Below are 22,005 nucleotides of genomic sequence, written 5' to 3' on the forward strand. Positions count from 1 at the left end.
TCCATCAAGCCACATGCATCAAGGGACCAGGCTCCCAGGGCTCACACTGTGTGTCAGCACACAAAGCCTGGGAGAAAGAGGTGCAGGAGTTCCCAAAAGCCTGTCCGGGGATCTTCCTACCATTTGTGCAGCAGGCGCACTGCGGCTTCAGGTTTCGGGTATAGGGAGAGAGGCAGGAGCTGCAGGGAGACTGGCCGAGGGGACGGGTTCCTCACCACAAAGTATTTCACCTGGATTAGAGGAGAGGAGGGTTAATTAACACGGCAAAGAACATGGTATCCTCCCAAGGAATTCCTGCCAAAAGAACATGACCTGAATCTCACATGGAGAGCCATCACACAGCTTGGAGAGAAAACAGCTTGAAGATTTCCAAACAAGTCCACATGGGAGTACACCAGATGCTGAACAAGGGTTCAATCCCTAGCACTAGGGGTTGAGATGGGGAGGTAATACCATGAATGATTTCCTGACCAGACCCAGGAAGAGTAAAACAGACCAAGAAGACAGTGCACTGAGCTCCTGGGTTGCATCTGAAGCCAAGGGGGAAAAGGAAATCCCTGTAAGGTAAGACACTAGAAAGTCTCACCTACAGAATACAGATTAAGTAACAGCATCGTGATGTTTCATTTTACATTCTGGTTATAGAGGCAAATGCCCTTGTTAGAGGAATCCCAACATCTAATATTCAGTAGTTCTTAAAACTACAATATGTTAAAGGAGAGAGAATGACAGGAAGTGTGGCGTATTAAATACTTAGGACTCCAGGGTAAAGGTGCTTGTCACCAAGCTGCAGAAACTGAATTTACTCTCTGGAACCCATGTGGTGAAAGAGAGAATCAGCTCCTGAAAGGAGTCCTCTGGCATCCCCTGCACACTTGCAATGATGTCCCCTGTATACCTGCACACACACCATTAAATAAATAAACATAGAGAAGTAACAAACCCTAGGAGGGGGCAGTGGAAGTTCCTCATACTATTCTTAAAACTTAGAAGTCAAAATAGCAGTTTAGGAGCCTCAGTGAGCACAACACACAGTGTGCCATTAACTTCATGTGCAGTGGTGTTAGTTTGTCCCCTTTGCCCCTTCCTGCCACCCAGGCGAGGCGGGAGAAGTACATGAGGGGGAAAACCAATGCAACCTGGCTCCCTCTAGATTCCCACTGGCTGAGGGTCTCTCATGACACAGAAACCTGTTTCAGCCGGTGTGGACCAAGATTCGCCCTACTGCCAGCTGTTGGGTACTCACCTCCAACACTTAAGTTATGAAGTTCATATCTAACTGACGTCTCTGTTCAAGGGCTCTGAACTTAGCTTCTCTTCTTGTCCCTGTGATATGCCCACCCAATGTCTAATGACGTTTGTGTATGAATTTCAATCAATTTCTTCTAAAACCAATCTCCTGGAATAAACAGCCTAGTAGTCTGAAAGGCCCAGGCTTGGATGTCACTGACAAAGGAGACAGCCACAGACAGCATCCTTACCGCACTGCTCCTGAGGGCAGTGGCACTGAAGTTCAACACACGGCCAGGATCCAGGACCAAGCGAGGCAAAAAGGAGACAAAAGGTTCTGATTCCTTGGATTTCTTTGCAGAGGCAAACTGAGTCATTCCCAAAACATTTCTCCTGGAAAATTGACAAAAGGGTGATAATAATAATAACTGTATATGGAAAACAACCCTGACATTTAAAAAGAAATGGAAATCCTAAATACCACTGGCTCTGAAAGGAGTAAGAGCTCTTGGGGAAATGGCTGTTGGTAGAATTTGGAAAGACAAGAGTGTATGACTGACTTTAGAGGTCTCATGACATCAACCTGGGGCTGAGCACATGTTTTACATGTCAGAATCCCCAAGTTCAATGTCTGACATTAAACACACACATATGCAGACATAACTACACGAACCCCCCCCCCCAAAAAAAAACTTACTAGAAAGTAATCAAGTGTTTAGAGAATGACTGCAATTTTGGTACCACATCAAAGAGACACACAAGCTACTCAGGAGGACATTATAATAAATTTTGAATTTGTCATCAAAACTAATAATTACAGGGCTGGGGAACAGGTTCAGTAAGGAAGAGTACTTGCTGGGTGTGGGGCACTGAGTATGGGTGTTCAGCAGCCACAGAGGCCGCTGCCCGTGGCTGGAAGCACACCTGTAGCCTCGGACTCAAATAGTGAGCTCCAACATCAGTGAGAGACGGAGGACACTTAACAAATCCTACTCAGGCTTCTGCACATGTGAACATGTTTCTACACCCGTACTCTCATGCATATACCCCATATACAAATTAACAGAATGATGACAGAAATAAAATACACACATGAATTGGAAACTGTGGTTTAAAAGGGAGCTTTAAAAGCAGTTTGTGTTAATAAATGGAGCCCAAACAACATAATCCTCAGCCTTACCAATTCACAGCCATTAGTTCTGAGATAAGGCTTGCCCCTGAGTACTATAACTGTGGTTTGAAAAGTCTTAGGGATCAGCAAATTTATATAATCAGACTACTGAATTACCGAAGGAAAAATGTCTCCAAGGTGGATATCTGTCACAAGTCACCTACAGCAAATGATTCAACTTTACAATGTTAGCCATGGGGCAAGATGACATCTATGTGTTTCCTGGTGTGACATAGTCACAACAGCACAGCACCAGCAGGGAACCAGTAGTCTTGCTAAAATGGGTGTAAACTTGAAAAACCAATTTAAAAAAAAAAAAAAATCCATTGTGAAATTTTCTGTCTAGACTAAAAAAAAAATGTGTCAACATGATAAAAACCAAAGATGGATGGGGCTCTAGTCTACAGACTACAGAAACCAGACAAAGTGTGTAGCCCTGAATGACCCTGAATTAAACGAGGCGGGGGGGGGGGGGGAGAGGTGGGGTGGAGGGGTGGGAAGGTGGGGGGCTATAGCAGGTATTATAGGTCAACTGGGGAACCTTTAGTATGAACTATATGTGATTCATTATTGGTCAATTTTCTGGTTGCAGTTGTAATGTTACATATAAAAGAATATTTTCCAATCATTTTTTTTTCTGATGAGAGCCTCAATATGATGGCTAGCAAAGTTTTTCCCAACAAAGTACTGAGGGTTCAAGGATGAGATTCACTGTCCATTTTCAAAGAACTCAGCAGAAAGTGGTGAGTGAACATATGCATATTCACGAAGCCAGAAACAATACACAAAAGGGGAAAATTTTGATGCCAATGAGTAAACTATAGTTGAGGTACAGGTGAGAAGTATTTACAGTGCTGCCCGTCAACACTTCTGAGGCTGGAGTTTGCACAATCACCCACAAGTGCAGGGCACTAGGAAGTTACCCCCACACACACCACCACCAATCCAAGGAGGACACACCTGCACACACCGCCATTTTTATACTTCCTCCATCTTTCATACAGTTCATTTGCAAGTCCAGAATCCACATCCCAGGTAGACCGATCCAGAGAAAGGCTTCCATCCCAAGTAGGAGTTTCTAAAAGTTAGACCAGATTCAGAATTTAGATTTACAAAGTACAACTGAATTAGTAAACAATGTCAAGGGCTAACCGTTAGACTTCACAAACTAAGAGGGCTGTGGCATGAATAAATCCTGTTGCTTTCCTCTGAAACTCAATGGCACATGATACATCAAATTAAACAAACATGTAAAAAGCAAAACTAAAGCGAATCATGTGAAGGTTATAACGTAAAAGACACATGGCTCATGATACAGCCTGAGACAAATTAAAACTATGCTTGCAGCATTTTCAACAGCTTCGTATCTAAAATGCAGAGAGCTGCTTCCATGGAAACACCCTTTGCTAGCTTCATCTTTCAGGGTACTGTGTAGGTCGGGGATGTGGAGGGACAAACAGTAGTTCTCAAGGAGAGCACAGACCAGCAGTTGGTCCTATACAGTGCATGTCCATTAACTGGTCTATGAGTTACCTCACCCCTACATATCTGTCCTGTCCTGTGTCCTCTAATGGGGGTACTGGGAAGAAAAGGGGGTTCTACTAAAGGTAAGTCTGGACTTTAAAATTCTCTTTACATCAGAAACCTTAGTAAATTAAAGAATAAAGAAAGATAAAAATAAGCCAAAACCCAAGCTCAACTTCCAAATCACTACCAAGGCCTTCAGTTTCACATGACACTTAGCACCTCCTGACTGTATGTGTGTGTATACAGATACATGTAACACCTAGATCTGCACATGAAATTCCAAGTGACTCTAACTTCTATCATCTTTAATACTGAGCCCCAATTTCCCAGTTTTTCCTGGTGATAAGGCTGCTAAGATCAAACAATATTATTTTTTAATCTCTCACAAAAACATGAGCTACATAAGAAAAAGTGGACATTCTTATTTCCATAAATAGCCTGGCTAAGTCTGGAGGACTATCAACTATTTCAGGTCACTCTGTCAATGACCATGCTATTTAAGCATACAGTGTGATATAATTGCTTTAAGATAATTAATTATTAATGAATTCCATCTACTAATGCTAATTATCTCACTGTTGTCCATCCCCCACACTGCAGTGCTACAGGAATCCTAAGGCGATACTTACCTGGTTTTGATTTTCCCATGAAATAATGCATGCCACAATGTGCTATCACTTCAAAACCCAGACTCCCTTCCTAGATTGAAAAGTAATATATGAATAACTTAAAACACAACACTCAGCATAAAAAATCCTACACACTAAAAGAGGAAACAGATATTGGCCTCTATCTCAAAGGACTCCCCTTTAACCAGAAGCCAAACAACTAAGAAGCAATTTCTTTGTTCCTTTGTCATGTCACAGGGTCACCACAGTGGCTTCTACACATCATCAATGCTCAAAATGACAACTTACAGTGGCTTCTGTATAATCATCAATGTCTACAACTACAGTTATTGAGCCCATAAGACACCAAGCTGCCATATGAATTAGATTTGAAACATTTCTGGTGGTTTTGTGTTCTGCTTGTTTTGAACTGTACATTAATCCTCTGGACACAGCATGCTGATATTGACTAACCTGCAGCTACCCCTCCTGTAGGTCTAGGGAGTGTTTGTGCTCTTCATCCTCATGCTGCTGAAGCCTGCCTCCTGTTTCCTCCCTTTAATCACTGTTTTTATATGTTTCTCTTGATTGGGGAAGGGTATATACTAAGAAATCCCTCCTGCTCAAAATAGGACTAAATGAAGAACCTCACACTCTTACTGAGTTTGGTGTGTATAGACTCCTATCTTTACACTCTTGGGTAAAGGTAAGGCATTTCTAAATATGAAACATCAACACTAATAAGAAAAAAATCATAAGGATGGTTGCATGAATGTCTCATAGTGAAAAACCAGAACTCAGTGTTTTACAGAATAGCTTGGCTCAAAAGGAAGCAATAATTAAATGAAAATAAACATTAAGAAAAAATGAGACATGCTTAAAATAATCTTAGCTGAACACAATTTGCCCAGACTTTAGAAAGAATTCTCTCATGGACCTCTTAGGCTTTTACACTGGACCCCCTAAGAAAGTTCAATGATTATAAGCAACTGAGAACCACTTAAAAGAAGTCTGTTTAAAACACCAAATAATCTGACTTACTTTAAGTCCTTGCAAACATATACTTTGTTTCTATAGTAAGTAAACACTCCTTACTTCCCAGCCTTTGGGAGTCAAGAGCAGAGTATCTGCCTAGCAAATGCAGGACCCTGTGTCTGCTCCTCATCAACAAAAAGAAAAATGAAATTGGCCAATTTGCTAGTGATGATTTAGTTTATTAAATAATCATTACTTCATGAAAATTAACCTTTCTAAGTCAAGATTTCCACATCTAAGCATGTCTATCATCTAAGACTGGCTTGGTGATGTCCTTCAATGTCTTAGATAGTCTTAACAAGGGTAAACTTAACTGAGTTTATAAGACCCAAACACCACAAGGGGATACAAGGTTAGACAACATACAGCACGCGATGTTGTACACAATACCTTGGTTGGGGCTGAGAAAATCTGCAGAGGTATTGCAAAAATGGCACCTGTGTTTGTCGTCAGAAATACATTGGTGAGCAGATTTAGGAGAATGCCTTTAACAGCAAGTTTCAAAGAAAATATATTCCAACAGCCTGGAGGTAGAAATAAAGGGCCAGGGAAACTCAGAACCTAAAAAGAAAAGAAGGGAGAGAGGTTATTTCCTGACACTCTTTATGACTAAAATCATTATAGTATATATAATGCTAAATTTCTTCTATAGTCTAGAAATTAGAATTTTACTCCACTCATTCCAGATTAAAAGTCAAATATTTATGACTTCAATCCAAGTTTCATTTCCAATGGACACTATTTTCGATGTCACAGGAACAATCTTGAAAAACTTAGTGAAAATATATATTTTAATCATAAACATGGCTTACTCTGAAAGAGAGAAAGTACAAATAACTACCAACCAAAATCCTACATGTAACTCTGAAATGTTAAAAAGAAACTATATTTGCTTTAAAAAATTGTAAGTTAAAATTAGATGTTATAGGTATCGGTGCCATAGCTTGATATCAAACAAAGCTGAAGTTGAAGAAAAAGAACTGTGTATACCTTTAAAATGTGCTTGGCCTCCTTGGAAACAAACACATCTTTTAATACAATGCTATGGTCAAAATGGCTGCGGTACCATATTGACCACTCCCCTGTTGTGTTCTCGTGACTCTCTATGTGAAACTGGGCTGTAGAGGCATCCACTCTGAAATACCTGTGAACAGAAGACATGAATGTGGTCAGCCTTGAGTCAGCACAGCTGTCTGTCCTCTAAAGATCTTCCAAATAAGGGGAAAAAAAAAAAAAAAAAAAAAAAAAAAAAAAAAACCATTATCTTTGTGGGAAGTGACTATCAAAAACATCTCAGACTTTAGCCTTCTGGCTCACCCATAGAGCAATACAGGCAAGGTTGAAGCGACCCAGCCATGACCATGGCAAAACCAGGATCCAAAATGCAGCTCATAAAATACCACAGGAGCGGTTTCTTCTGATTTTCTGGTCTGAACCAGTCTAATAAGACTGAACTACTTAGCCCTGCTTCTCCATCTTGCTACACAACCATCAGAGGTAGTTACACTAACATAAGGTGACACCAGTCCAGAGAGAATCATGCAGAGACAACAGCCAGGGTTTCAACTAATTGCCAAATGATAAAACAACAAACACACAAAAATACACACACCCACACAGACACACCCACACCCACACCCACACCCACACCCACACACACACACACACACGACTTCAGGAGAAGGCAGTGAACCTACCCCTGAACCACAGGAGAGGAGAGGCACGCTCTTAGTCCTGGGGTGTGCTTTCTTTTCCTCATATCCACAATTCCACTGTCACATGAGGTACCTGCTATGGGTACAAAGAAATAAATATGAAGCATAAGCATTAGTATCTTCCTTGTTGTTAAACCTGAACAAAAGTGAGGTGGATTTATTTATACATTTTTAATTGCATCTGCTGCCTCCAGTAAACAGTACAGAAATAATGTAATTCCTTTATGTTTCCATTTTGCTCCTTGCTGGCTGGCAACAGTCATCTGGAATATAGTATCTACACCCTTCCCTTCCTCTTTTAAGACAGCCTCCCAATTCTTTCAGGGAAAACTAAAGTCAGGACTTTGAAGCTTTTCCTTTACAAAGATCTGTCTTCACTATAAATAAAAGGGCGGTCCTTAGTTGGGCTGGAGAAAGCAGCTCACTTGGTGGAGTAAAGAGCCTGCCAGGGATGGGAGGGAATGAAATCCAAGTGGCCCAGGGAAGCACCTGGTGAGCGGTGCAGAAGCAGACAATACTTCTTGGGTTCTTTGGATCCAGACTGTGACTGCTGTTGAACTCTTAGCTTACATACTGAAGCTGTTTCCAAACCAAATTCAAACATTAACAAAACCCATCAATGTAGAGCCTACCTTTTCCACAGTCCCCAGTTATCTGGGACAGCAAAACCAAGTGCTTTCTTGTACAGCCTTGCTACAGGTATACTATGCATATTCAGGGACACTCAGAGCTCTTGAAGCATTCCACTCACAGAGTATGTCTGCAGGCCTCCTAGCAGCTACAGGGAACACTGTCTATACAGGCGCTCGCCTGAACCAGCACTGTCAGTGGGCTCTGAGGCTGCTCTGCTGTCAAATGAGGTTCCTGCATATAGGCCTTGATTTCGTTGAGCAGGAGGTGTCACAGCTGGTCTCCAAATCCTTGGGCTCAAGCAATCCTCCTGTCTCCTCTACAATAACTGACTACAAACACCTGTCACCATGCCTGGCCTAGGTATAGTTTGGAAACAAAAATCTGTAGGATACATTGTTGAATTAGAGTTGAGTACTGAAGCATTTTAAATTTCCATAAAGAGAAATTAATTTCCTTCACAACAGCCCATGACAATTCTCAGCTAAAACATAATACATTGTTCCTTGCTCGTTAACATAATACATTGTTCCTTGCTCGTTATTAAAGAGAATATGAGCACCTTTTCAAAAAAAAAAAAAAAATCCTTATTGATCTCTATAATAGATTCTATCTCACGTGTTGCCTTAAATTGAAGTTCTGTAAATTTGAGTGATGTTGGGTATATTTTCCTGGGATTCCCATCCATGGGAATTCATTTAGAATACTTTCTAGCTATGGGTAGGAATCTGAACCCAGGACTGTATTTAAACTCACTGTGGGCATTCACCGTCATATTCTATCAAGTAAACTGAAACTGTGCTACCCATGAAAGCAATAGAATGTACACACTGAACTGAAAGTCACGAAATTAAGCTTGAAACTCAAAATCCTACAGGCATGGCAAAACACAGGTGGCATCCACAGTAGTTTTAATTACATAAAAAGCTGTGGTTTCGGGAACAAAACCCACTCTGTTTCTTTAAATTGTGTCTCACCTGTAGCTGGAACTTCCCTTAATGAAACTGCCAACTAACCCACCTGAAAATAGGAATATCCTAGAAGTTTAAATGATTACCTTTGCAAATGAATGAAGCAATTTTTGTGAAATTGGTTGTGGACGTATGGAGCAGTATGGGTTCAAACTGCAGAGAGAGGGTGTTTTTCTGTGAGAAATGATGTATATCCTGCAACAACAAGAAATAAGTCCAAGTCATTCCTCTCAGGCAGGAGGAGGACATCAGTAAACAAAATGTAGCAAGACTCCCAGAAACTTCTCAGCAGCTGTGTCTATAACAGCAGAAAGGGGGTGCTGGCTACCTCCACATAAACAGGGTGTTCACGCGAGGGAGCGAGTTTACATGACAAGCAAAAGAAAATAGAAAGAAAATAGACACAAAGGCCTCTGCATGTGCTTCTGGGAATCCCAAGCAAAAGGCACACTTGTAATTTCAAATTATTTATGTACAAGCTTCAGCAATTACCTGTATCCAAATAAGGCTGTTTCCTGAATGCAACACATACATATTTACTGCAGATTCATCTGTCCAAAAGAATCAGGGCAAAGAGGTTAAAACAAAGAGCCACAGACTCTCCACACTCAACACAGTAAAATGCATTATACATTCCTAAAAGGACAAAAAAAAAAAAAAAAAAAAAAAATGGTACTAAACACTGAAACTGAACAGAAGAGCCATTTTCTCTGGCACTTTCTGGGGTGCGTGCACAAGAGAGTCCCATCATGGAGATCAAAGCTAGAGCTTCATGCACATGGGATGGGTCTTTTAAGTCATCGGAAGAGAGAGCCTTATCAAAATAAAAACAAACAAACAAACAACCTGCCTGAACATGTAGGTTCTCACACTGAACATGCAGGCTGAAACTGACACACTATGCTCTACCTGAATGACAGTAACCAACTACACAGCTTTAAGCAAAGTATGCTTTCCAGTTACCTGGACAGCCATGTTTCCTCATTTAAACCAACACTTGGGAGGAATTGAATTCTAGCATCCCAGAGGGCAGGCTCCCTTTATCTATCATCCAAGTGTGTTCCCTACTGGACGGGGGTCTTCTCAGCATGGGTGCCCACCTGCCCATTACCCAAACCAACAAACTACAAGCTGGGGGGTGGGGTGGAGAGTTCTGTACACTGCTACTGCATCCTAGTCTAAAGACTGGAAGGTAAATGATGTTTGTTCAACAGTTAAAGCTGTAGAACTCAGTGGTGCATGTGGGAAGCTATAGGCTCAGTCCCCAGCATGAGACTGGTGGTGGGGAAGAAGGCAGGACATGGCACTGCTGACTGCCAATAAATGACTATGCTTTTCATATCATCTGTGTTGTTTCTTTCTATGAGTAATAAATACACACACACACACATACACACACACACACACACACACACCAACAGTTGTTAGAACCAATATATAACAGCAAATCCCATATTATGAATTTCATGAGTTATATAGAATGTATCTCCTGAAAGTGTTCTTCAAAAGGCTGTTTCTAGTAAGAAGGACGCATGTTTTCAAAGAGGAATTCGCCTCCAAGTTGTCAAACGTCCAGAAACAACCAGGTATCAGCTACTAAGAACATGAAACAGCATGATCTGGTCAACAGAGATTCTGCAACTCTGACCACTGTAGTGAGACTCAGGACTTCAAACCCTTTGGAAATGTTTATTTATAGGCAGTCATGCCCATGTCATTTGCTTGCTATCTGCATACTGCCAAGAAAAAACCCCAAAGAGACTCCAAACAGCTTATAGTGGTCACCAAACTTCCCTGAACTAACACAGCCTGAGTAGCTGCAGACCAAGAACCAGATCCTGTTGCAATCTACCTCAATAATGATGTAGAGAAACCTAGACTTGCTGCAAGAAAAGGGGTTTAAGCTTTTGTTTTTGGAAAAGCTAGACAGAGACAGGTCAGGAGTCAGAGCTATAGCCCCACAACAGAAACTGTAGAGACCCCCACCTTACCTGTGGTCTCAGACTCAGCAGTAACTACATAAACAATAGAGAGGTGATCTAACAGGGCTTGAGTGTTCTCTTCAGGTTGCCTTGAGGAGTTTTCCACAGCTACAATTATGCTCATCTCCAAGGGTAAAGCATCACCAGGCCCCAGATAGCAACCCTGAAATGGAAGGTGTGGGGAAACAAGAAAATTCAGAAACAAACAAACAAACAAAAAAATCATCTGAACTTTGAGACTGCATATCTTTGAAAAGGAGGAATACTTAAGGCAATAGCATGTTTATGGTGAGAATGAACCAGCATTTTAATTTTGAGTTTTAAGAGGCAGGAAAGAAAACAGGGAGATCTGCTAAGTACTGTTTTACCTTTAATTGCTGACATACTTTATTGTGTAAACTGCACTCCAGTTGTACCCGAAGGAGGGTAGTATTAGTGGTTTCTGCCTAAAAGAAAAAGAGGCAAAAGAACTTAAAAGAGGAGGCTAAAAGCATAATCTGGCCTTAGCAGTAACAAAAAATTCTGAGTAGCTGCTAAATGCTGCATGTTGTTTTGTACTAGAAATATATTCTGCTATCACAAGCTTACACTCAAAAGGGAAGTAATAACTGAAAGTTCCTAGTAATGCAGGAAGCAGGTACAGATGACCCAAGCATGCACACAAATAGAATAATATCTGGGATATGTTTAACACTGGGTTCACACAAAGATGTATACTTTTATTTTAAAGTAGGTTTGCTCAGTAATAACATAGTTATCATTTTTTGCTTGTTTTATTTTAAGGTGTGTGTGTGTGTGTGTGTGTGCTCATGCCTTATGCCTAAGGAGGCCAGAAGAGGACATTAAATTTTTTGGAGCTGGAGTTACAGGTAGTTGTGAGTCTCACTATATGGTGCTAGGAATCAAACTGAGGTTCTCTGCAAGAGCAACAAGTGTTCTTAGCCATCAAGCCATGCTTGTTTGGTTTTGAAACAAATTCTCACAGCATAGTCCTGGTTGTCCATGAATTTATGATTTTCCTGCCTCAATGTCTTGAATGCTAAGGTTCTGAATATGTACTACTATACACAATCAATCTGCTGGGGGATTTTTGTTTGTTTTTCCACTAGAAGCATGACCCTGGAGTCTGACGGAAACCTCAAAAATAGAAGTCCAAATGTCAACTGCCTGACATTTTTAAGACATGAAAGAGCTATGGATGGAAGACAAAAGAGAATACAAGACTCTGTCAAGTTCAAAGATCTCAACCATTCTTGACAGGAGACAAAGCTGTCCAGGTGGAGGGATGGATCTACAGACAGGAGAAGAGGCAGGGAAATTAGTGAGTATAGCATGTAAATCTCAGGAACTTGGCCTATGAGCGGTTCTTTTGCATGATGTCTCTATCGTAGTCACTATAAAAGGAACATATTCAGCCCAGGAGCCAGAGTCTGAGTATTGGGAAAGCTCAGCAAAGAAAGAAGGCTTGCTTAATTATGTGTGAGCATCTGATTCCAGGTGGGGCCACTGTTAAGTAGAATCACAGCAGCACATTTGATTTGTTAGTATAAGCCTTGCTAGAGTACATCACAGAAGAATACATTATATGGGCCAGGGTGTAGCTTTTTCGGTATCTGTGAAGGCTTGGGTTCATTGGTTCATTCTTCAATATTAAAAAGAATTACTTTAGTTCTCATTCATGCAATTAAAGTACAGAAAAAGTTAATAAATTATATTACGTTTTTAAATACAGTACAAAATGTTCAAGATGTACTCTGTGAGCATGTAAATGAGACTTATAAAATTACTGCTGGGAACTAATATTCTACACTGTCTAAAACAGAACAATAATGTGAGGGCAGCCTCCTTGTCACATCTGCCCCACTGATCTTCAAGGACTACTGTGATCTCGCTGGCTAAGGAGTGGCTTCTTCCTCCCTCCGTGTGTGCTCCTCCTAAAGCTGTACAGGCTGTATAGACATGGACCATTTCTCAATCAAGATGTGGGCCACAAAGAGCAGGATTGCTCTTCAGTCACGGGCATAGAGTCTCCATGCTCCCATTAGAACCTCAACACAACCTCTCAAAGTAAAAGTATGAACAAACCCCTCCACCAAAGACAGACGCCAAAGTGAAGGGCAGTCATGAGTAATGGCCACACACTCTTCTTTTTCTTGCTTCCGTGCCCCGTCCATCAGACATGGTTGATCTGGTTTCTTGTGCTTTCCCACCCCTATCTCCCAAGGGAGCTCTCCAACAAGCTGGGCCTTCAGCATGTATTTCTGTAGTGCAGGCCTTGGTGCACATGGAGGTCCCGAACTCACTCATCTCCTTAGCACCACTGTCTATCAGCTCTGCCATTAGTCACACAGCTGTTTAAGTCAAAACCCAAGACACCAACTTCAGTTGACTGCCTCATCCCTCTAGTAAAGGATCTCAAGAGTCAGTTACACTGCCCCCTCAATCCCCCTTAAACCTGTGCACGTGTCTCCACCCTAACACAGTGGAGGTCCAGGATGGCAAACTGTGCCCCCCTCCAGCCTAACTCCAGTCTTCTGTCCGTTTCTGTGAACAAGGCCTTCCTGGAGCATAGCTGTGTGCCTGGCTTTCGGCACTGTCTGCTCTGCACTACATCAGTGCTGAGTGCCTGCCATGCGGAGGACTAAGCCTAATCAGCTACACACGTCAGTAATCTAGAGAGAAATGCATGGTGCAGGAAGCTCCTCCCAGCACCCTTTCCACTCCACTCTCCACACTGCAAAGAACGAGCTCACATGGTGAGGCAGACATGGCAGGCACTACCTACCACCCAAGCATGTGGAGGTAGAGTCAAGAAGACTAAAGTTCAAGGCCAGCCAGCCTGGGCTAAACTGTGTCTCAAAAACAAGCTAAACAGTTTGTTCTCTAAGTTGAGTTTATATGTACTCAACTCTGTCATGTGGTGACTTGCTTAAAACCCTGCAACGGCTTTCCAAGTGTCAAATCATTTCTTGAAATTACAAAGCCTATCTACCCTCTCACCTGTTCCCCCGCCCCCATGACCACACTCCGGCTTCACTGTTCTAGTCGGCATCCTTGAAATTGCTGTTCCTTTGCAGTGAACTCTAACCCTAGCCTGCCTAAGCCTGCCACTTACTAGCTAATCTACCCTTCATGCCCCAGCTTATATAACCCCAGAAGCGACATCTGAATAACCAGCTATCACTTACACATGGACACATGTTACCTAACTTTTTCTAACGTTCCTCACTTACACTGTAACAACTTGGTCAAAGTCTACCCATCCAGACCATAAGCACTCAATTCCATGCTTCTACCTAAGCACTTGATATATGGCTGGTAAACTAACAGAGGGTATGCAGTCACAGACGCCAAGGATCTGGGAAAGCATAAAATAGGCAATAGCCTAAAGGGAAGAAACAACACCTACAAAATAAAAGAATAAATCAAAACCTGATACTTGGTGTGCACTTTTGACCTGAAGATTTCAACTTTAATGGAAAAAACATATCAATATATTTTCAAAGTACACATTATAAAACAAGTTTTAAAAGAGTTTTCTTTCCTTTAACATTTCTCCAAATGGACAAATAATGTTAAGAGTTCAGAATGACAATATATACATGATTAAGGATTAAGAACACAGTGACCTGATATGATTTCAAAGCTAATGTTCTGTTATTCTTGGTAAATTTTTGCATAGGTTATTTTTATAATCTGCCAATTTAAGCAAGACTCGTGTACTTAGTAGAAGCATAACAAATAGAAACAACTACAGATTGAGTGTTTTCTATTCTAGGGGCTTGAAAGAGACATTTTTTTTATTTTGGAATATTTCCATATATATCATTAGCTTTTTTGAGGATGGGACTCATGTTTAAACACAAAATTCACTTACGTTTCATATACTTTATACATATGGTCTGGATGTAATTTTACACAGCACTTTTAAAGTAATTTTGCCAGTGAAAAAAATTTGTATACATTGAACTATCACGTTTGTGGTGTCCCATTGAGGCTCAAAATTTTTCAGATTTTAGAGCACTCTGGATTTTAGATTCTCTGATTTAGGGAGGGAGACTCAAACGGAACTGTTTTGATCTGTCATAGCTTGTATTTTAGAACCCCACAAGGGGGAGCTCAAGTCCATACTGCCTGTGACCTGAGTGGATTTGTCAAAGGGACACTTTCCCAAAAGAACAAAAATTTTGCAACCCTAACCTTAACAGAGAAACCAAACAAACAAAACAAGTCTCTATGTTTGAAACTTCCCATTTTTGTTTTAATAAATTAGTGCATAACAAATGCTAAATCTTTAAAAAAAAAAAAAAAAAAGAATATGGCAGTATTCCTTTATAGTCATGGGGAAAATATAGCTTATTAAGGATCCTGGAGCCAACTAGTGGGAAAATGTGAGGAATGTTCTTTATGCAAACCAGCAAGAAATCAGAATGAATGAATGAATAGAAATCAGAATCAGAAATAGAATGAATCTATTCTTCCTAGGTACATGAAAGATGAGACATAAGATTTTAAAAGCCATTCCAATATACAGCACTCAGGAAAGCAGAAACACTAAAACCACTTTATATAGAGCCCCATGGTTTTGTGGCAAAGGGATGATAAGGGACTGGGAACTGAGATCTGATGCCATCTCAGCTCACTTGCAAGATATTTTGGAGCAAGTGCGAAGTTCTCAGACAGGGTGAAATAAAATAGGAAACAAAGTGATAAAGCCCAAAGTCACTGACAACCTCTGCTGACAATGGCGAGCTATATGATAACAAAGTACACATGAACTGGGGCTACAGTCACCCAGGCCACATGAACAAGGCACTCGAAAAGAGATTTTCAAATGAAAGCTGCCCTGGAAAGCCGCAACTTTACAACCTATTCTTCTCACACTTTTCACAGCTTCAAATGCTCTTTTGTGCCAACACGACTATCAGTAGGAACACAAGTTCTGTACAAGCCATGGGACACTCGGTTGGCAGCCCAGATACATGAGGCTGTTACAACTGAGTGTGCAGAGCAACAGCCTTGCAGAAAATGAGCACTATCCCAGGCCCTGCCCCTTGCATACAACTCTCAGATCCTATAGCCAACAATCATTTAGTGTACGAGACAGGCTTAGCTGAATTGTTACAACATGCAGCATGGCTGTTTCTCCCTGACAGTAAACAGCAATTCTGTCTCAGCCCCACCATCAGCTGGCTCATACTCTCATTGCCAGACCCAATCACAACACATGCGCAAAAACCGAGAGCTGCCTGGAATTAGCTTTTGATTTGTTTTGTTCTAAAGAGGGTTAATCCACATCATTTCAAGGTCAGACTCCAGCCATCCTCTATGTTAAGACTCCACTCTGGGCAGAGACAGACACATGTGCAAACTACTAGAGAGGGAGGCGGCTTGCTTCTATTTGCTCATTCACAATTAATGTATTTCCTTAGTTTAACTCCACAACAAATAATTTAGATGCTTGTGGAAAGTGGCTTTTCCCTTATTAAAGCTGAGCAGGAAATACCTTTTCCTCACTCCTTCAGTTTCTAAGAAAAGTATTTTGTTCATAAAATATTCAAAATTCTTTTCATCTAATGTAACAATTAGTTCAGAACCCAAAGTGGGGGGGGCACATGCCATTTACCAGCCCTCCTCAAATTTTCCAGAAACTTTGAAGGGCAGATGCAAGCAGTCTAGACTGGTTAATGAAATGCATCAACCCAAGTGCAAGTCGTCTACATTACGCAAACAGTTTGGCTTTCCCATTTGAAGCGGTTTCTGGGACCACCAGCTGTGCCTCCCTTATCTTCTCTGCCTGACCACCATGAGGTGAAAGGCTTTGTTTTGCCCTACCACACACACACACTGGCCATGGACACCACCTTGCCTTGCTCAACATGTTGGAAACCATGTGTTCATAGGCTGAAAACATGAGTCACAGTCTTTCCTCTTCTTTTCAATATATTAAATAGTCCGGGGGGGGGGGCATGCATGTGCAGGCCTGGGGAAAATGTGTGAGAGCTAGAGGAAGATAGCAGGTCATCTGCTCTAGCACTCTCCATGTTATTCCTTCAGTCACACACTGAATCTGAAGCTAGGCTGGCTGCCACAACACAAGTGACCTGCCTGTCTCGACCCCTACAGCAGGAGCATTACAGGCATCTGGATTACTGCCGACTTGACCCCAGATCCTCAGGTTTGTGCAGCAAGCATGCTTACCTGCTAGTTTAAGTGGCAGACACATGACAGCCTTGATCATAATAGGCATGGTAGACAGCAAGAGCCCAGGAGGCAAAGCACTGCCTATACAAAGTAAGTTCTCTCAAACCTACTGAGAAGAAACAGAGAGCTTGAGGCTGGTGACTCCCCATCTGGGCTCTTGGGGCCTGAAGAATACTCCTCCCCCCTCCTCCCCACCCCCAACACACACATGATCCAGGAATCTGCTGAGAGCAACTCTCTGGCTGCAAGTAGGTGGTACAGAAAGGGACACCTTCCCTAAGAAATAAGTCTAAAGCCTCCAGGGTCAACGGTAAGAGGTGATGGAAGTCCAATGCACCCCACATCTCAGCACAGGGACTCTGCAGAGTTGGACACCATTCAGTTGAGTATCAACAACAGGACACAAGGAACAAACAGACCCACAAAGCAGTGGAGCAGAAACCAAACCTAGGGACTAAGCTTCGATTCCTCGATACTGCTGAGTTCTAAAGGAGGGGCCAGTGTCTCAGGTGCCACCTCCTTGACAGGCAGATCCTCTTAACTCCACAGTACCTACTGAGCCTTTTGACCAACAGTCATACCTACCCACCAAGTAGTATGTGCAAAGGTCTTGGGCTTGGAACAACCAGCAAACTCAAGGTGTTGTCTCCATCCCCCTTCTGTGTTTGACAAGTCAAAGTACTGGGAACAATTATGCTTAGGACTAGTGCCTAAAGAGCTGGGAGGAACATGCTTTCCTTTCAGTGGGTGTAAGGTTAATGCTGTGATATTCTTGGGGATCTTGCTTGGACCTTAAATGTAAGGCAGGCTTAGGAGAACCTTAAAATTGAAACATTTGTTAGCATAGGGACCCTGGGAAAGCCACACACAGTCTAGTAGGAGGGAGCCCTGGATGTAGCCTCCAACGGCTCCCCAGCTGCACACAGACATGGAGAAGTTCTCTGGCCAAGATAAAGAAAATAAGGAAAGACTTCAAATTCTTTGTCTATGAACTCATGGCCAAGATGATCTGATATGGGTCTATAGCCTTCAACGTTCACGTCTTGCCAGGAGACTGAGCCTGAATTTGAAAATTTTCCCTGAGAGTTTCATAAAAGGCTTGTATTCAAGAATCTGTTTTTAAAGTTGTGATGAGTGAAATCTAGCTGTGTGTCAAGAACTGGTTCTAAGCTCTTTACCTGATCTAGTCATTAGCTATCCAGGAAGGACCACTACTATTTCAAGGATAAACTGAGGCACAAAAAGGTTAGTTGACATTCCTATGACCCAGAACCATGATTACTGTGCAGGTGATAAGGTCTGAGGGTTCTTCTCATTACCCACTAGCACCACACATATCTGGATAGGGCAAGGCAGCCTCTGTAGCAATGTCTTAATGCTGTGATGTGACCCCAGTATAGAACGCACGAGCTCTCCTAGAAATCACAGCTGAGGATCTGGAAAGTGGAAAGACAAGGAAACAAGCATTCGTATATTGTCACTTTCAGCATGCCCAGTGGATTTTTCTAGTACAAAGACAAGGAAGGGGGCTGCTTCTGAGGCTGCAGGCAGGCACAGGAAGTGAAAGCCATGGCCTTGTCTCCTCCAGCTTCACAGTATGCCAACTGGCCCAAGGCTATATAACCAAAGGAGTATTACAAGAATTGCTTCCCTGGCTCTTCGGTCCTCTTGACATGGCTGCCTTCCCAGGAGGCAGAGTGGTTCCTACTTATGAGCAGAGTGGTTTCTAGTTATGTACTGTAGGGGAGACCAGGTGACTTTTCCCTTCTCTATGTCAGAATGAGGGAATCTGTTCTTCAGCTGCAGAATGCCCCTCACTGGCCCAGGTGGCCTAATCTGGGGACAGGGAGAGGGTACCTTATCGCAGATATTAAAGGAGAACATGCCTCAGTCATATAAATATGCTAAGATGTTCTTTTCTTCTCTAATTCTTAATTCTTTGTGTTTGACTTTGTTTGAGACAAGAGGTTCACTATGTAGCCCAGGTTGGCCTCAAACCTTTAACTCCAGGCTCTCCAGGACCACAGTACTGGCTTTCTTCTCCCCACCCCCTCTATTTTTGAGGTAGGGTCTTGGCTGGAATTCAGACTTCTGCCTTCTGAGTGCTGAGATAAAGGCATCCTCCACTACGCCTGGTCCAACCATGCCTAGCTTTCTAAACGCTGGTTCTTCACATGCAGCAGGTTCAGAACTGGTCAGAAAAGACAGGCAGTGTCATCGAGGAAGCAAGCCTTCTAACCAAAGTTCCTGCAATATTCTAACACAAATGAATATTTGAAAGCATTTAAAAAACAACTGTAATTTCATAAGCAGCTTATAATTTCCTTTCAATATTTTAACTATCTATTAGTGAATTCAATTATTATTCCATCAATATAGTACACATAATACTGCCAGACATGAAGCTTGACGTAGTTTATAACCTAGCAGAGAAAAACATATAAACATACCTTATCTAAACCATAGAAGGGTTTCAGGAAACTGTTCATTCCACTCTGCTAATCACATAAGACAATCAGAAGATCTGGGGACCCTTGACCTTTCCCTGCTATATACAACAGCCAGGAAATTAAAACCACTATGGGGCCCTTAAACTTTCCCCAGTTTGTGTGTCCCCCTCCATATTGTAAATGTGTTTGTGAAGCACATTTTGAAGGGAAATGTGCCCTTTCCATTTCTCCCTTGCCTAACTGTGAGTGGAAAAAGTCTCTCTCATGTCTCCTTCCCCACACTGATTTAGCCACTTCCCCTACTCCACCGTCATACTAAACTGACAGGGATCAGCATCCATGAAGGTAACTATCCAACAGCAACAACTTGGACACACTCCCATGAGGTTCCAGCACCTGTTCCTGGCAGGCATGAGGCTTGACATCATGTATCAACAGCAAAGGCCAAGCCAGTTCTAAAAGGCTAAGACGTCCTGGCCAGAGGTATATTATGAGTAACACATCCCAAGAAAGCCTCTTCATCATGCAGTTCAGCAACATGACCACTGATGGAGAGCTATCCCTCATCCACACACAAAACAGAAAATCACAGAAGACAACAGGTATTATTAATGGTGACCTTTTCCATATGTGTGGCTGTGCTTTGTAATATCTTCGGTAATACATACTAATTGTGTTTATATCAGTGGTATGTAGTGTGACATTACACACACACACACACACACACACACACACACACACACACACCAAACATTGCTCAAATCCATCCTCCCTCAGTTCCACCCTCCACTTTTCATGTCTCTAGTGTTTAACATGTTTCCTTACAAATTCATAATTTTTCTGATTACAGCATATCCTGAAAACATACTCTCTTTAGACAATAGGATGTTACTATGCACAAATGTGTACATACATCCACATACATACAGTACAACTATGTGCTAAAATTCCTATTAATTGCAACTTCTCCAAGTTTCCCATATTACTTTATAATTGTCTTTTAAACAATCACTATTCTACAGTGGTTCCAAAAATTTAAGCTTGTTTTGGCCTTTCAGGCAAATGGTGGATACTGGGATAACACATGCTTCGAAAATTGCTTTTGACAATACCATTCTCCACATGTGAGCAACCCCAATCCAAAAAGATACTGAAGAAAAAAATTTTTTAAGTATTTCATGGGGCACAACCCCTAGACAAAGAGTTATAGGCAATTAGTGACTGCTGAGAGAGGAAGAGCTGGTCTTCCCTAGGGATAAGCCGCCTAAATAGTTATACCAGGTAATAAGTTCTGACAGCATACATACAAGCAAAACTAAACAGGCTCAGCATGTCATACAGATATATTTGTGTATGTATCTATAGGTTTATCAGTAACACTAGAGAAAAAGAGCCCATAGATTTGAAAGGGGCTAGAAGGAAGGTAGGAAGAGGCAATAATATATTCATATTTTAATTATTAAGAAATGCAAATAAATTATACTCATTACTTTTTTGTAACTTGTCACAACTTAGGGTTATCTGGGGAAAGGGAACTTCAAGTGAGAAAATGTCCCCATCAGACTGGCCTGTAGGCAAGTCTGCAAGCTATGTGTTATATTAATAATTGATATTGAGGGTTCAGCTCACTGTGGGCAATGCCACATCTCTGAGTAGGTGGTCCAGGATGGTATTAAACAAAAACAAAACAAAACAAAAATAGGTCAAGCAAGTCATGAGAAGTAAGCCAGTAAGCAGCAATCCTTCCATGGCCTCTGTATCAGTTCCTGCCTCCAGGTTCCTGCCTTAGTTTCCCTCAGTGGACTCAGGATACGTCAGCCAACTTGCTTTTGGCCATGATGTTTATTGCAGCAACAGAAACCGAATTAGGACATAAACAACAAAAGTATATAGCCTTGTGAGCTAACACAAAATTCACACATTGTACCCACCACAAAGCTACATCACCAGAACCCACAGTCACCCTTGGGCATTGCACATTTGCCGAATATTTCCACATGGACCTCCTAGTTGTAGTCTGGAAGCAGTTCTAATACCCTGCTAAGCTGACAATTCAATTGGTCAAATTCTTTTTCCACTGTGGAGCTTTAAACTGTCTCTATTTTGTTGCCATAATAAAAAATGTTGCAAAAAAATTTATTGGCATTTTTCTTTCCTGTGTCATGAAAAATTCAATATAGAGGAAAATCATTATGACATTTAAAACATTTGGGGGAAAAATTAAATCATACTCAGTTGTCATTTGCAATCCTAGCTCTAATTCTGACCTCTAATCAGTTAATTTAAGCTCTAAGTCCTTCCAATGATCGCTAAAATAAGAGCACTGCTGCCTGCTGCGGTGTAAGTATGCTGAAGGTCAGCCCTGCTGGTGCAGTAAACAGGTGAAACTCTGCTACCCTGGATGGAGTGACTGCCAGATGTGCTATTTGGGGACCTCAGCTCAAATTCCCATTGACTCAACCATCTATTTAAAACTCTGGGG

General features: G+C 41.7%; 1 protein-coding gene across 2 annotated transcripts in view; it reads right to left on the reverse strand.

Annotated features, from left to right (window-relative positions):
• The window catches only part of Tmem131l (transmembrane 131 like), a 136,280-nt gene that overhangs the window by 32,289 nt on the left and 81,986 nt on the right, over nucleotides 1-22,005 (reverse strand). For both annotated transcript variants that reach the window (XM_051199446.1, XM_051199445.1), the window contains exons 8-18: nucleotides 11,238-11,315; nucleotides 10,879-11,032; nucleotides 9,380-9,438; nucleotides 8,974-9,082; nucleotides 7,269-7,362; nucleotides 6,562-6,715; nucleotides 5,962-6,132; nucleotides 4,558-4,627; nucleotides 3,362-3,479; nucleotides 1,482-1,623; nucleotides 121-230 (exon numbers count right to left, since the gene is read on the reverse strand). In XM_051199446.1, coding sequence (XP_051055403.1) covers nucleotides 121-230; nucleotides 1,482-1,623; nucleotides 3,362-3,479; nucleotides 4,558-4,627; nucleotides 5,962-6,132; nucleotides 6,562-6,715; nucleotides 7,269-7,362; nucleotides 8,974-9,082; nucleotides 9,380-9,438; nucleotides 10,879-11,032; nucleotides 11,238-11,315 — 1,259 coding nt within the window. The remainder of the gene's footprint in view (nucleotides 1-120; nucleotides 231-1,481; nucleotides 1,624-3,361; nucleotides 3,480-4,557; nucleotides 4,628-5,961; nucleotides 6,133-6,561; nucleotides 6,716-7,268; nucleotides 7,363-8,973; nucleotides 9,083-9,379; nucleotides 9,439-10,878; nucleotides 11,033-11,237; nucleotides 11,316-22,005) is intronic.

This window comes from Phodopus roborovskii, unplaced genomic scaffold, assembly GCF_943737965.1.
Source record: "Phodopus roborovskii unplaced genomic scaffold, PHOROB, whole genome shotgun sequence".
In the NCBI taxonomy this organism is placed as follows: Eukaryota; Metazoa; Chordata; class Mammalia; order Rodentia; family Cricetidae; genus Phodopus; species Phodopus roborovskii.